The sequence below is a fragment of the Orcinus orca genome, chromosome 8 (genome assembly GCF_937001465.1).
Source record: "Orcinus orca chromosome 8, mOrcOrc1.1, whole genome shotgun sequence".
NCBI lineage: Eukaryota > Metazoa > Chordata > Mammalia > Artiodactyla > Delphinidae > Orcinus > Orcinus orca.
In genome coordinates, this window is record NC_064566.1 from 43,283,596 (window position 1) to 43,298,595 (window position 15,000).

At 46.1% G+C, this 15,000-nt stretch overlaps 1 protein-coding gene across 1 annotated transcript in view; it reads right to left on the bottom strand.

The window, feature by feature from the left end:
* PARVA (parvin alpha) overlaps positions 1–15,000 on the bottom strand; it is a 181,040-nt gene that overhangs the window by 77,987 nt on the left and 88,053 nt on the right. Inside the window, exons 3-4 of the mRNA XM_004279175.3 lie at positions 2,089–2,178; positions 1,938–2,008 (exon numbers count right to left, since the gene is read on the bottom strand). Coding sequence (XP_004279223.2) covers positions 1,938–2,008; positions 2,089–2,178 — 161 coding nt within the window. The remainder of the gene's footprint in view (positions 1–1,937; positions 2,009–2,088; positions 2,179–15,000) is intronic.

Sequence of the window (15,000 nt, forward strand, 5' to 3'; positions counted from 1 at the left end):
ACATATCTGCCCAAGGACAGAGCTAACCGTGAGCGGAGACAGGAATCGGACTCTTGTCCACCTCACTCCAAAGCACATGTTCTCCTCCCTGCACCAGGCTCCCTCTCAGTGGGGCTGTGCAGTCTCCTGCCTTGTCTGTAACTTAGCCCTCGTCATTCCCTGAGAGTCCTCCGTGCACCAGGCATCCAGCAGAGGCATTCCAGGTGATGTCTCACCCAATTAATCCACACAACACCCGAGGGGCAGGTAGCATCAGGTAAGGAAACTGAAGTTTGCACAAGGCCATTGCCTTTTTAATTTTAACCTCTTGTTTTGCTTATGAAGATATTATTTATATAAAATAAAATTAATTTTAAGTACACAGTTTGATGAGTTTTGGTCACTGTACACGGTTGTGTAACCACCACCACAATCAAGACACAGAACAGTTCCCTAGCCCTAAGAAGGTTCCTTTGGTTTCTTTGTGCTCCGTCCCCTCGCCTGATCACAGGCCGCAGACAACCACTACCGTTTTGCCTTTTCGACCATTTCACCTATAAGGAACATCATCTTTTGTGTTTGACTTCTTTGACTTGGCAGAAGTAGTTGCCTTTACAACACAGGTGGGAGCTGGGCTAGGTTTCCATCCCTGGCTGTAGCCCTGTGCCTTCAGAGCACATTGTTCTACCGTCCTAAGGCAGGAGCTTCCTTTTTCCCTTCCTCCCTCCTTCCCTCCCCTCTCTTCCCCTTCCCCTACCTTCCTTCCCACTCCCTCCCTCTCTCCCTCAACCATCCATCCAACATCTATCCACCCAGCATTTATTAATACCCGCTGTATGTCATACTCTGTGCTGGATCCTGGGAGTACCATGATGAAAAAAAGAGACAATCTTTAACCCCAAGCAGCTCACCATTTAGTGAAGGAGACAGAGAAGTACATGAGTAGTTGTAACGCCATGTGGTGACTACAGTGACAGAACTAAATGCGTGAACCAGCACACAGAGGGGCTGAGCGACAGCCCTGGGGTTTAGAGAAAGCTTCCTGGAGGACGTGACCCAACTTTGGCTTCAGGTGAAGAGCAGGTAGAGCCCCTGGGGGCAGGGGCTGCATGACCGAAGGCCTGGTGGTGGCAGTGCCGAAGCAAGCACGGTGAGCAGGTGTGTACGGGGAGTCAAGCCGAACAGATCTGGTGTCCTTGTGTTGTCAGGCAGGGATGATCTGAGGTTAAAGAGGCAGCTAGACATGGAGGCTTCAAACACCACCCCCAGGACTGTGGGCTTCAATGTGCACTTCTTAGGAAACTACATACAGGTTTTGAACAGGAAAATGATATATTCAGATCTGCATTATGAACGAATCACTGGCACCCAGTGCCGTTTTGTTCTAAGTGCAGCTTGAAGAAGCTGAAGAAGACAGACACGGGACGAGGAATCAGAAGGGGGATGAAATGAACATTTTTTGAGGGTGACCATTTGTCAGCCACTGTGCCAAGTACATTACGCACAGTATTTCATTTCATCTCATTCATTTCTGTTTGAACCTCATCTCCTCCACTCAGCTGCGACCATAAACAAACCATCTGGCTTTTCTGAGTCTCAGTTTCCTCATATGTAAAATGGGGATGATACTAGATCTTACTTCACAGGGTGCTTCTGAGGGACCTTGAGAAGAGTGGTGAAAGGACTGTGTGAGCTCTAGGATCCTGGCAAATGGGAACTGATTTGAGCTAACTTCTCCAGTGCTTACGGTCAACACCATTCGTTGGGCACTTGTCATGTCCCACTTCTGTTACCTTGTAGAAGTCCACCTACTGGACCACGAGCTGCCTGTGGGCAGGGACTGCCATGCCTTTCTATTCTCTCTGCAGTGGCTCATGTGGTGCCTGCACAGGGTGGGTGGTCTAGAAACACCTGTTGAGTCTGGGAGGCACCTGAAGCCCCTTCTAACTTCCTCTTACCTTTATCAGTTCTTGAAGTTTGGGGTCGCTGCGTGAGTTGGGATCCACCATTGTTCGCACTTCGTTCTCCTCTTTAAAAAGAAAAGACAGTCAGCGGGGTGGTCCCACCTGAAGGCAGTAGGCTAACCCAGAGAACAAGAGACCCCGTTACCCAGCATTGTGTCCTCAGGGTCCAGCTCGAAGGGGATGGGGCTGAGGGGCAGGTTGATGGCGTTCATGCCCTCCTCCTGAAGCTCTGACACTGCAAGAAGGAAGCACAGAGTCACACTGTAGCCCACAGACAACAAGGGGTGGGGCTCGAAACAGTCATGTTCCGTATCAATGTGGATCGAGAAATAAAAGCACCAAGGTGAGCCTATAGCTGTGACTCAGCCTGCATCCGATTCCTGCCTCTCCTTGCTAAAAGGACCAAACCGTCCCCTTCATCTCACCTCTTCTGACCGTCACCTCACTTGCTTTCCTGGAGAAATAGGGCACAGAAATCTGCCTCCTTTCAGAAATGATCTCGGGATAAACAGAAGGGAGGTGGGCACTGCAGTTTTCCTTAAGTCTCTGCCGTTGCCTCCTGCCTGTCCCTCCTTCCAGGGCTTGCCATCTGGTGCAGGTGCACCTGACAACTCTTTGTTGACTGGATGAACGAGGTCCCCACGTTGAGGCTACGTTTATGTTGTAGATCATTTCCATCCTCCGTTCAACCCTCCTCTGACTTCTCTCCCGATTCTGCTTCCCTGAGTATTTTTCTGATTATCCCGCCTCCCTCCTTCACCTGGCCCCAGCTGCTGCTTAAGAGTACCTCATTCTGGCCTCTCCCTGGGCTCTGGACCTGTCCCTTCAGCTGTAAGGAATCATGGGCCCTGTGGCCAGGCACCTCACCTCTCCAGGCCCGTTCCCTCAGCTGAACATGAAGACCTGGACAGGATGACCAGTAAGTTCTTTCTTACTTCCCAAATCTTAGAAATCTATGATTCCACTGTTCTCAAGAAAAATAACAAGAGGTCCATGACCACTAAAGACTTCCAGCCTGCTCCCTCCATGCACTGAACCCTCACATGAAGCCTTAGTAAAAGATAAAAATCCCTACCACAAAACCAGTTGTGTGATGGACCCTTGCTGAGCACTTACCTTGGATTTTTACCTCTCCTAAAAGCAGCGGCTCAAATCCCCTCACCTCTACTCAATTCCAGTTTGAGTAATTACTTTGCACCAATTAAGCACAGAATGACCATTTTCTCTGAAAGCATTGATCACCAAAGGGTTCTCAAAGAGCTGATACGGCAGCTGCGATCAACCTTTAGTAAAAGCAATGTCCCATCTTTCCATTTTATTTATGTTTATTGACTATGGCCTCACGGATCGCCGGCATATACTTGCAAGAACTCTTAAGCACAAGGCAGTTGCTTACAAAGAGTTCTTTCATATTAGCAAACTCACTGATTGTTGCAGCTGGACAGGGAACGAGATTGCCTAAGAAAGGGAGTGAAACCCACTCTGCCCTAAAGGACACAACTCGCATTATGAAGCTGGTATTTAGTCCCGTTGCTGTGGGATCTTGACATTCATATGGGATATCAGCCAGTGACCATCTTGAATCTCCAAATCCACAGGCACCCACCGCTCTATATAATTCCCCCCACCCCCATAAAACATAACTGAAAAGTGTAAGTGACACCTTCAAGGCTTAAGTGATTCTACAGGTATAGGATTGCACGTGCTTTCCAGAGAAGAACAACTGCTTCCTGTTAGACTCTATAATGTCTCCTAGCGCTCCTCCTAGGACTAGCAGTTTGCTTTCTTTTCCAGGCTGTTTCTTACAAAGAAGCCAGATTTCCACTACTTAACAAGGACTGCGACACAAGCAACGGGCAGTGGAAATAAAGTCACGTTTCAGTGTGGGTGTGAGACTGGGTTTACTGGCCATTGAAGAGACTAGCTCTTGCTGCCATCTATGGCTCCTTCCCGTGTCCGCCCCCCGTCACCACCCCCGGCCAGGTCTGTGCTGTCCAATACAGTAGCCATTAACCACACGTGGCTACTGACGTTTAAATGAATTAAAAATTCCGTTTCTTAGTTGCGCCTGTCACATTTCAAGCACTCGATGGCCCACATGGGGCAAGTGGTACCACACTGGACGGTGAGAATGTAGACTTCCTCACGGGAGATTCAGTTGGACGGCGCTGTCCTAGGTAATCCCATAGACCCAAATGCTGATGATGCCCGTGTTTAAATCTCCAGCCTGATGTATGCTTTATCATATATTTTTTAAATTAATAAGATGTAATTATCTAAAGCTGAATTCAAGGCAACAGAATCAGGGATAGGATAAAAATGAAGCATCTTCCTGATATTTTTCATGTACAAAAACAACCAGGCTTTGCCCTAATTTATTCTCTATTGGTTTTATTTTACCCAGCATCACTGGGTTGTGAAAACAGAAGTCAAGCCGTTATTAAAACAAGACCAAGAAACAAACAAACAAAAGCAAACAGAATCTCCAGCCTAGGCCCGACCCTGAGCTCTAGACTCAATGTCTCCTCTTATGTCTATGGGTGGAGATCTCAGATTTACATGTCCAAAACAGAACCCGTGATTTTCAGCACCCTCACCCCCACCACAGCAACACTATATCAAGACCTGTTCATCCCCTACTCTTATCCTCCTCCGTAAACAGCACTACCATTTGCATAAGGGTTCAAGCCAGAATCTGAGGAATCACCCTTCACTTCTTTTCCTCACCGTTTGCAGCCAATACGTCGGCAAGTTTTGTGGGCTCCACCTCCAAAACAGGACCCTAGACCCTATTCCAACCACTTCTCACCAGCCTCCCCACCATCGTCCTGGTGCAGGTCCCCATTATCTTTCACCTAAATAACCAGAACCACCTTCTAACCAGCCCACTGCTTTCTGATGCACTGTCCCCGCCCCCGTCTACTTCCTATAGCACAATCAGAATGATCTATAAAGATGTAAACAGCTTTCTCCAGCTTTAAGCCTTCCTGTGGCTTCCCATCATACTCAGAATAAAACCCCAACTCCTTCCTAAGACCTACAGGACCCTCTGATTAGCCCCCTGCCTCCCTCTTGTATTGTATTTTCTCCACAGCACTCATCATGATCTGAAATAACTATCATTTCTACGTTTGTTAGCTATCCCCCCCTTAACAGAATGTAAGCTGTGGGAAGACTGGCACTTTTTCTCTTTTGTTTGTTATGAGTCTCCGAAGAGGAGCCAGACTGCCTAGAGTCAAATCCAGGCTCTATCACTTACTAGCTATGTGACCTTGGGCAAGTTCATCAACCTCTTATACCTCAGTTTCCTTATCTGCAAATGGGGATGATAATAATATTGCCTACCTCCTAGGGTTGTTGAGAAGATTAAATGAGTTAATATATGTAAAGCACTTAGAAGAGCGTCTGGTACCTGGTAAGAGCTATGCAATTATTTGCTATTATTACTTAAAATGGTAAGGACTCAAGAACCATTTGTTGAATAAATGAAAAAAACTGTTAAGACCACCCTTCCACTGCACAGGTTGTAAGCCAAAGCACAATTTAGCAAAGCAGTGTATAGGATGTAAAGAAGGATTTCAGCCTGTCCTTCGGGGAAAAAATTATATTTGGGCCTGACCCTGTGTGTGCGTGTGTGGGCACATTTCTAAGGCAGCATTTCCAGCATACATTTTTTTTTTTTTTTCTGTGGTAGGCGGGCCTCTCACTGTCGCGGCCTCTCCCGTTGCGGAGCACAGGCTCCGGACGCGCAGGCTCAGCGGCCATGGCTCACGGGCCCAGCCGCTCCGCGGCATGCGGGATCTTCCCGGACCGGAGTACGAACCCGCATCCCCTGCATCGGCAGGCGGACTCTCAACCACTGCGCCACCGGGGAAGCCCTCCAGCATACATTTTGTAAAGAGACAAAAGCTGCCTCTGTCCCAAGACTGTTGTACAGCCAGAGCCAATGTGTGAATATAGAGATATTTACACCTCTAACATGTGACTAGAAATGCAATATTTGCAGCCAGATATAAAGGTGGGTCTGCACGGGATCTCTTTTTCTGTGTAGATCATTGTTAAAAATGTTTTCAGATGAAAAATTCCCAGTCAGAAACACTCCCCTCTGCCCTGCCTCTTTAATTCACTCACAGAGACAAAACAAACCCGAGAAGAAAGGCTGAGATATGTTTGCAATTGGAAATGTTTTTTTTTTTTTTTCAGGAAATGATTTGGTACAGGAACATCATTCCCATCCCATTAACTGCTGAATCGGAGCCAACTGTTTGTAAAAGTGAATATGCAAACTGCCCGGTTCAGGCCTGGCCCCGCCCCATGGGGCTGCATTAGTGCCACATTCCCAAAACAGCCCGCGTGCTTCGGAGGTTTCATTTCTATTAAACCAAAGCAGGACCCAGCAGAAGCCCCTCGCCATCCTTGTGCTCTGAAAGAGAAAGGCTGCAATTGAATTTCCTCGGCATAGAATATGAATATGATGTTTATCCCTCGAACCTCCTCTAACAATCTAAAACTAGGTCTGAATGTGCAGCCCTCAGTGTCTCGTGGCGCCATTAGTCATAACTTAATAAACAGATTAAATGCCCAGCTGAAGGCCGGGCTTGGGAGAGCAGGGCGATTGCCTCAACTCCTGAAGTGCTCACCATGAGAGAGGGGGCATGGCTTTTCTGGGAAACACAGTCTGACTCCGCACCCAGCTGTGCAGCAGAAAAAGTACACGGATGGGCTTTGGAGTCTGAAAGAGCTAGATTTGAATCCTACTGCTATTTTTATCAGCCATGGGACCTTATGTTAGTGACTTAACCTCTCTGAAGTTCGGTATTAAAACAATTCTGTATAAAACAAGAGTATAGGGACTTCCCTGGCAGTCCAGTGGTTAAGACTTTGTCTTCCAATGCAGGGGGTGTGGGTTTGATCCCTGGTCGGGGAGCTAAGATCCCACAGGCCTTGCGGCCAAAAAACCGAAACATAAAAAAAACAAAACATAAAACCAGAAACAATATTGTAACAAATTCAATAAAGACCTTAAAAATGGTCCACATCAAAAAAAAAAAAACCACGAAAACAAAAAACAAACAAACAAAGAAAAAAACCCCAAGGGTATAGCTGACACTATTGATTTCCTCTCCAATATTGATTTTGTTTTTTCTCTGCTGAAAGAACCCTCATTTTGTTCCAGTATACACTCTGCCTCCTGTGCCTCTAGGTACCTAACTAGTACATGGAACACCAGGATTATAAAGTTGATGGATACGATGAATAGTAATTTCCCTTTCCTTTTTTTCCATGAGAAACAGAATAGCTGCAGGCATCTCTTACACTCCAGAATATATATACAGGTGCTCAGTGAACACCAGGCAGAAAACAAGTATGGTGAGAAGAATGGAGAGAGGTTTCTAAGAGTACAAAAGGGTCTATTTATGGAAGGCCAGTAATTTCATTCCTTCAACCAATAAACATTACCAGGCACCTCCTCTGAAGCAGACCTTGTGTCAGCACTGGGGATAAGGGTTTGGGGATCTGACACGAGTTTGCCTCAATCTGTTCACAGGTGGTGGGAGAGGTAGGCACAGAAAAACACAATGGGCAGTATGTTGCACTCAGGGGTGAGAGACATGTAACTTAGAGGGCTGTGGGAGCTCGGGGGGAACAAGGATAACTTTGGATGTGGAAGACTGGGAAGGATTCCCAGAAAGGGGGACAGGTGAGCTGGACTTTGAAAAACTTAAATTTTCACCCAACACAGGTGCCCCACAAAAAGCACATCTTGTGTATAAACAGCAAAGTGTGGACCAACAGGGCAGGTGTTGAGAGAGTCGTGATTATGTCTGAGCACCAGGAATGCAGGGCGCACACAGGGGAAATGCGGGGAAGAACAAGGGGCAAATAATTAGGTGAGGTCCAGAGTGTCAAGGGCTGTGAATTCATCTGTTCCCCAGCATGCCCTGGACCATGCTCCCCGTGTCTACGGATGAAAACCCCAAACAACATACTGAGGGAGGGCAAGAAGATAAGCAAGATGTTTTCTCTTTCAGTGCAAGTGGGCCCCAGTGAGATACGTAGTCTGCTCTAGATCCTTATCAGGACTCCAATGATTAATTTCTGGCCCTCGTAAAAGATACTCAAGCTCCCTTGATTTCTAAATGGCTCCAGGGCCACCCCCCAGAAGTTCTTGCAGCTAGAGACAACTACACTGTCTGGTCGGCAAATCCCAACAATTTTTCTCTATATGAAAAATCAACCTGAAAGAACATCTACCAAAAAACTATAGCTAACATACTTAATGGTGAGAAACTGGAGTACTTATACCCTAAGATTGGGAACAAGGCAAAGATGTCTCTTCTCACCACACCTATTCAAAATCATACTAAAGGGCTTCTCTGGTGGCGCAGTGGTTGAGAGTCCGCCTGCCGATGCAGGGGACACAGGTTCGTGCCCCGGTCCGGGAAGATCCCACATGCCGTGGAGCGGCTGGGCCCGTGAGCCATGGCCGCTGAGCCTGCGTGTCCGGAGCCTGTGCTCCTCAACGGGAGAGGCCACAACAGTGAGAGGCCCGCGTACCGCAAAAAAACAAAAACAAAAACAAAACATAACAAAAAAATCATACTAAAAATTCTAGCTACTACAATAATACAGGAGACGGAAATAAAAGGTATACAAATTGGGAAGGAAGAAATAAAACCATCTTTGTTTGCAGATACCATGATTAACTATGTAGAAAATCCCAAAGAATTGACCAAAACAAAATGAAACAGAAAAAATCCATACTCTTAGAACCAGTTAGTAATTATGACAAGGTGGCAGGATAGAAGGTTAATATACACAAGTCAATTATTTTCCTATACACTGGCAATAACTGATTAAAATTAGAAATTAAAAACACAATATCATTTATAGTAGCACCCAAAAAAGCAACACTAAGATATAAATCTAACAGAATGTACACAGGGTTGATATACAGAAAATTACAAAACTCTGATGAAAGAAATCAAAGAAGATCTAGATAAATGGAGAGATAGTCAGTGTTCATGGATTATAAGACATAGTATTAAGATGTCAATTCTTTCCAAGTTCACCTATAGATTCAAGGTAATCCTAGTCAGAGTCACAGCAAGCTGTTTTGTGGATATCGACAAACCGATTCTAAAGTTTACACAGAAAGGCAAAGACCCAGAGTGGACAACACAATATTAAAGAAGAACAAAGTTGGAGGACTGACACTACCAGACTTCAAGACTTACCATGATGCTACAGTAATCAAGACAGCATGATACTGGCAAAAGAGTAGACACATAGATCAATGGAACAGAATAAAGAACCCAGAAACAAACCCACACAAATACAGTCAACTGATCTTTGACAAAGGAGCAAAGGCAATTCAATGCAGAAAGGATAGTTGTACTAACAAATGGTGCTAGAACTGGACGTCCATCTGCAAAAGTTAATCTAGATACAGACCACACACTTTTCATTTTCTTAACAATATCTTTCACAGAGTAGAAATTTTAATGAGGTCCAACATCAACTTTTCTTTCCTGGATTGTCCTTTTGCTGTCATATGTAAAAACTCATTGCCAAACCCCTAAATCACATAGATTTGCTATGTTTTCTTCTGTAAATTTTATACATTATGTTCTATACTTAGGTCTGTGATCATTTTGAGTTAAATTTTGTGAAAAGGTCATTAAAAACAAGGAAAGTCTGAGAAAATGTAACAGCCAAGAAGAGCCTAAGAAGATGTGATGGCTAAGGGTGATAATGGTATCCTGCATGGGATCCTGGAACAGAAAAAGGACATTAGGTAAAAACTGAAGAAATCTGAATAAACTATGGACTTTAGTTAAGAATAATATATCAATATAGGTTCATGAATTATAATAAATGTACCATACTAATGTAAGATGTTAATAAGAGGGGAAACTGGGCATAGGCATATGGGAACTCTCTGTACTACCTTTGCATTTTTCCTGTAAATCCAAAAGTATTATAAAAACAGTCTATTAAAAAAATCAACCCGAATTTGCTATTTTTCCAACCACATAGAGTGTTCACTGGGGGGAAATCCATGATTTTAAGAGACATATGTTTCTTCCCATCACCAAGGAGAGAGTGGTAATTTATCCAACATTAGCTGAGCCCTACAGAAGCATCTGCACGGGAGGCAAAGCACAAAGACCATTTCAAAGCCCTACAGTGCAAGCTGTACTCATTCCCAAGTGAGAACTTGTTTCCAGGAAGAAAGTGCCTGGTTTTTTGCTTTGTTTCCAGGGCTGAGATGAGAAGACAGAGCTTCCTCATAACTTAAGGGTGCTGGGCAAGGTCATTTCTGCTTTTCCCAAGAAGAGGTCTGTCCCGCGAGCATAACCGTCACTGAAGGTGTCTTTAATGCTTTCTCCGGAACTGCTCTGGAAACTCTATCTATCCATTGTCCCTGATGGGGCCTTTACATCATGGGCTTTGGTATTAGTTTTCTATTGCTGTAGTAACAAATCACCACACACTTGGTGGCTGAAAACAACACAGATTTATTATGCTGATGGTTTGGCAGGTTAGAAGTCCCACATGGGTCTCACTGGGCTAAAATCAAGGCATTGGCAGGGCATGTTCTTTTCTGGAGGCTCTGGGGGAGAATCCATTTTCTTGCCTTTTCTGGCTTCTGGAGGCCACCTGCATTCCTTGGCTTGTGGCCCCCTTCCTCCATCTTCAAAGCCAGCAATGGGGGGTGAAAATCCTTTTCACATTGCACTACTCTGACCTCTTCTTCTGCCTTTCTCTTCCACTTTTAAGTACACTATGACTACACTGGGCCACTTGGATAATCCAGGACAACCTCCCTATTTTAGAGTCAGCTGATGAGCAGCCATAATTCTATGATGAACAGCCATAATTCTACCTGCAACCTTCATTTCCCTTTGCCATGTAAGCTAACATATTCACAGATTCCAGGGATTGGGATATGGATTTCTTTGGGAGGCCATTATCCTGCTTATAACAGGTTTCTTAGTTAAGGGACCCTTGGTTAAGGGGTTCTGTTCTCAATACTCACCCCTGCCTACCACATGTGGGTTCACGTTTCTTCTAGGTGAGATTGTCAAAAGGAAATGCAAAATCCCAACCCCCACCATCCCAGCCCTTAAACCAGAGGAGTTTTACTGCTTTTAACTAAAAGGATACTTATTTCAGCAGCCTTAACATAAAGCATCAGGTCAACATGGGAGCCAGCTCGTAGTGGCCTCAGCAGACTGTCAGGGTCTCCCCACGCTCCCCTCTACTTGACACAGCTCTTAGTCACCAGAGTCTGACATCCAGGCCTTGGAGTACAGCCAGAAAAGGGAACTTAGAGGCTGGTGTTGCGATGGGAGCTGACAGGGGGATCTAGAGTCCTGAGTCTTAAAGTTTCCACCAGCGTCTTGGTTTTGGTCAGTTTTATAATCTCTGCAGAGTTGGAAGGCTGCCAGGCAAATGGCCCCTGGACATTAATTCATTGTTCAGCCAACCACATGATTCAGTTGTCCTCCAATTACAAGTAAGCACGGAGGGAGATGGATGGACTACTGGCTAGCTCTGGGGAGTTGAAACTGTCTGAATTGAAACACTGGTGAGGTCTCAAGTAAGTCATGGGAATTTAAAACAGTGCACAGGCACAGAGGGCCCAGCATCAAATACATCACCATTCTTTCTCTTTTGCCAAGCCATGTCCATTATCTCTTTAGATCTAGAACCAGAACCATTTTCTTGATTTTAAAGGTCTGCTCTTACTTCAGCAGAAAGTGGTGTGGGTATGCCATCCTGGGAGTTTATAATAGAAAACACCAAGCTGTTGTGCACGCATGTGCATCTGTGTGCATCCATGTGCCCTAAGCACTGGTGACAGCCTTGGGGAGACTATAGACATTGACCTGGTATGTTGGCTAATTACATGTGAAGTGTGGGTACAATGAGCGACCCAGGACAGCTAGGGTGGAACTGGCACTGCTTATCTCTTTCATTCATAAGCATGTGTGGGCATCTCTGGTGCCAGGGGCTGGGCCAGGAGTTGTGAATACAATGACAAACAAGTATTTCCCTTCTGGGGTCGGTAGATCCCTGAAGAGCAGCTACCTGTGGTGGCCATGAGAGACCAGTACAGTGCCAGGCACCTGCTACACACTCAGTAAGTGCTCAGAGGATGCTTTAGTTGGGGGAGGAGGGGGAAGATGTACACACAAACTGCAATGCAATATGATAAGGTCCTCCATGCAGTCCTGAACCAAGTCCTGAGAGCAGAGCATCCTTCTAAGTTGGAGGGAGCAACAGAGGAACACATGGGATATGCAGAGGCCATGGGAAGGCCAGTAGGGCTCCAGGCACCCAGGGCAGCCTCTGCCCCTCACTTGCTTTTATCTCTGTGTATCACTGGCGTCAAGTTTCTTCATTTCATTCTCTGTGGCTCTTTGACCTTCATATCTATATCCTTCTTATTTATTAATCCTGAAGAAGCCAGTCCTTTATTTTTGCAGTGGCCCAATGCTGCTTAGTAAGTGCCACATCAAGTACCAGTCCGCTGGAATTCCCAAGTGGCCTCCGTTGAAACAAGGGCTCTGGGTAGGGGTGTGGCCAGTGAGCGACCATGGCATTGCTGTGTCTGGTTTGGATCAGTTCACTGGTGGGCTAATCCTGGATCTGTCTGAAGGTCAATCAGTGGTTTATCCTGAAGGAGCACTGTTGGGGGAAACTCTCTCTTGAATGGACGATGATGATGATGTCTGTGAGAGAACACATACTTGTGCTGCACTTCCTTTGTACCACGCATGTAGACGTGGCACCTTTTTTAAAAAACATATATCAACTCATTTAATCTTCCCAACAATCCAGTGAGCAGGTACTATGATTATCCCCATTTTACAGATGAGGGGCCCAGAGAGGTTATGTAACTTGAGCAAGGCCACACAGCTAGAAAGTGGAAACCAGATTTGATACTAGGCCAGCTGGCTCCAGAGTTCATATCCTTAACACTACACTGTGTGTTGTCCCAGTTTTATGTAACAATTTTTTTTTTTTAATACGAAAACGTCCAAAACATGGTCACTTCTACATTCCCATGTAAAACCAGGAGAAAGTTCCATGGGGAATAATCTTGTGTATGCTGAGCCCTACAGGTTGTCTGGTCACTCTATGGAGGCTCAGTTTCTATGAGGACAGATTAAAAGGGAAGTGACATTTGAGGAGTGTTTTTGTTTTAAATAACAGGTTGACTTATTTCTGGCTAGAAAAGAAAAACATGCTCATTTAAGAGAACTTTGAAAATATTAAAAAACTGAGAAAATAATCCTACTGCTTAGAGATAATGTTATATTTTCTTAAGCTTTTCTATGTTGTACACACACACACACACACACACACACACATATTGGGTACACAGTACCGGGTAGTTCTATGGCCTGCTTTTATAGTATCAGATAATCTCATTATATTTCCTCATGCCATCAAAAATATCCCTTTAACTGGCTTTCTCAATCTGTGCTGAAGGTACGCACTAATGTTTACTTAACCATTCCATAACTATTGGACATTTAGGTGGTTTCCAGTCCTGGGGGGAGGCAGCTGAGTCTGGAGGGTTGAGTCATTCGCCAGCTTTGCAGGGGGGAGGGGGAGGGGCGCTCAGGCACCGGGACCAGCAAGTGCAGAATGTGGGGTCTCTGGGGAACCAGATGACAGCCCGACACGAGGGTCAGGCCACAGGCTATTTGCTCTCTTTCATGGATGAGGAAGCTAAAGTTCAGAAAGTTTAGATTTCCCTGAAAAGTTCCCTAGAAGATGATTCTACCGGTTAGCCGTCTCCTGTCCCCAGTGTCTTAGTTTGAAGTCATTTGCAAGTGGGAAGAAATCCCAGGGAAAGGAGTGAGGGGTGAGGAGAGAGATGCAGAGACATAGAGGAGCCAGTACAGGGGGCACACGTTACTGAGCCTGTGACCTGTGGGCAACTGAGCCGCAACCCCCATGGGGCTGAGGAACCATACACAGTGTCCCCAGGAGACTTCCCTATTACTGAAGTGACCCCTGGGTGCTACTCTCAGCACTTCCAGGCCACGCTGGGTGTGGACTGAGGGGGCTTCTGAAGCTAGAGCCCTGGGACAGAAAAGTGGAGGTGCCAGATTAAGGGGGGAGCCCTCTGTGTGCACCAAACCGTCTACCAGGCTGGGCTGAAACAGGAGGTGACTGGGGGTTCTGTGTTCAGTGCAAAAGCATCTGCCGCGCTCACCCAGGGATTTGGGGGCCAGGATCTGCCACCCCTTCCCCTAGGAGACAATTCTTAGGAGACTGGGAAGGAGTTAAGAGGGTACATTTTTGGCAACATATCTGGGAGGGGAACATATTCTTGTTCTCCAAGGAAGAAGCAAACCAGAATGGATGGGCTGCAGAATTCCATTCTTCTTATTATGACACTAGACCAGTGCCATTCAAAATAAACATTCCCTTAGTCCCGACTGTGACATGCCCACACTGGAGATTCAGACTGAGCTGGAAGCGAGCTCTGCCCCTGACCCGGCTCAGGTCTGCCCTGAGAGGAGGCCGGTGCTGCTGCTGGGCAGGTTGCTTCCATCAGAGCACGAGGCCATCCCAAGGAAACTTCTAGGGGGCAGGGGAAAGGATGTACCCTGTGCTGAAATGCTACACAGGCCATGTGCTGAAGGTTTCCATTCATTATTCATCCTCTCCACCCTTTCTGGAGGAGAGATGCCCTCTTTTCGGGACGGAGCTGAAGTTTTGGAACTAGTTCATCGTCACACCATTATGATCATGGTGCTGAGGGAAGTCTATGACTCTTTTATCTGATGGAATGGGGCCCTGTAAAATGTGCTCATGCCCTTCCTCCCAGTCTTGAGTACTGATTGAGCACCTGCTGTATGCCACACGCTATTCTAGAGAAGAACGAACCCTTGCCCTAGCAGCGTGCAGTCACATACACCAGAGTCTTCATGGGCTGAGGGCCAGCACAGGCCTGGCTCCAGGCGATGAGGGAGACCAGGCTAGGCTTGCACTGCCAGAAGGGACCAAGGAGGGCTTCATGGAGAAGGCG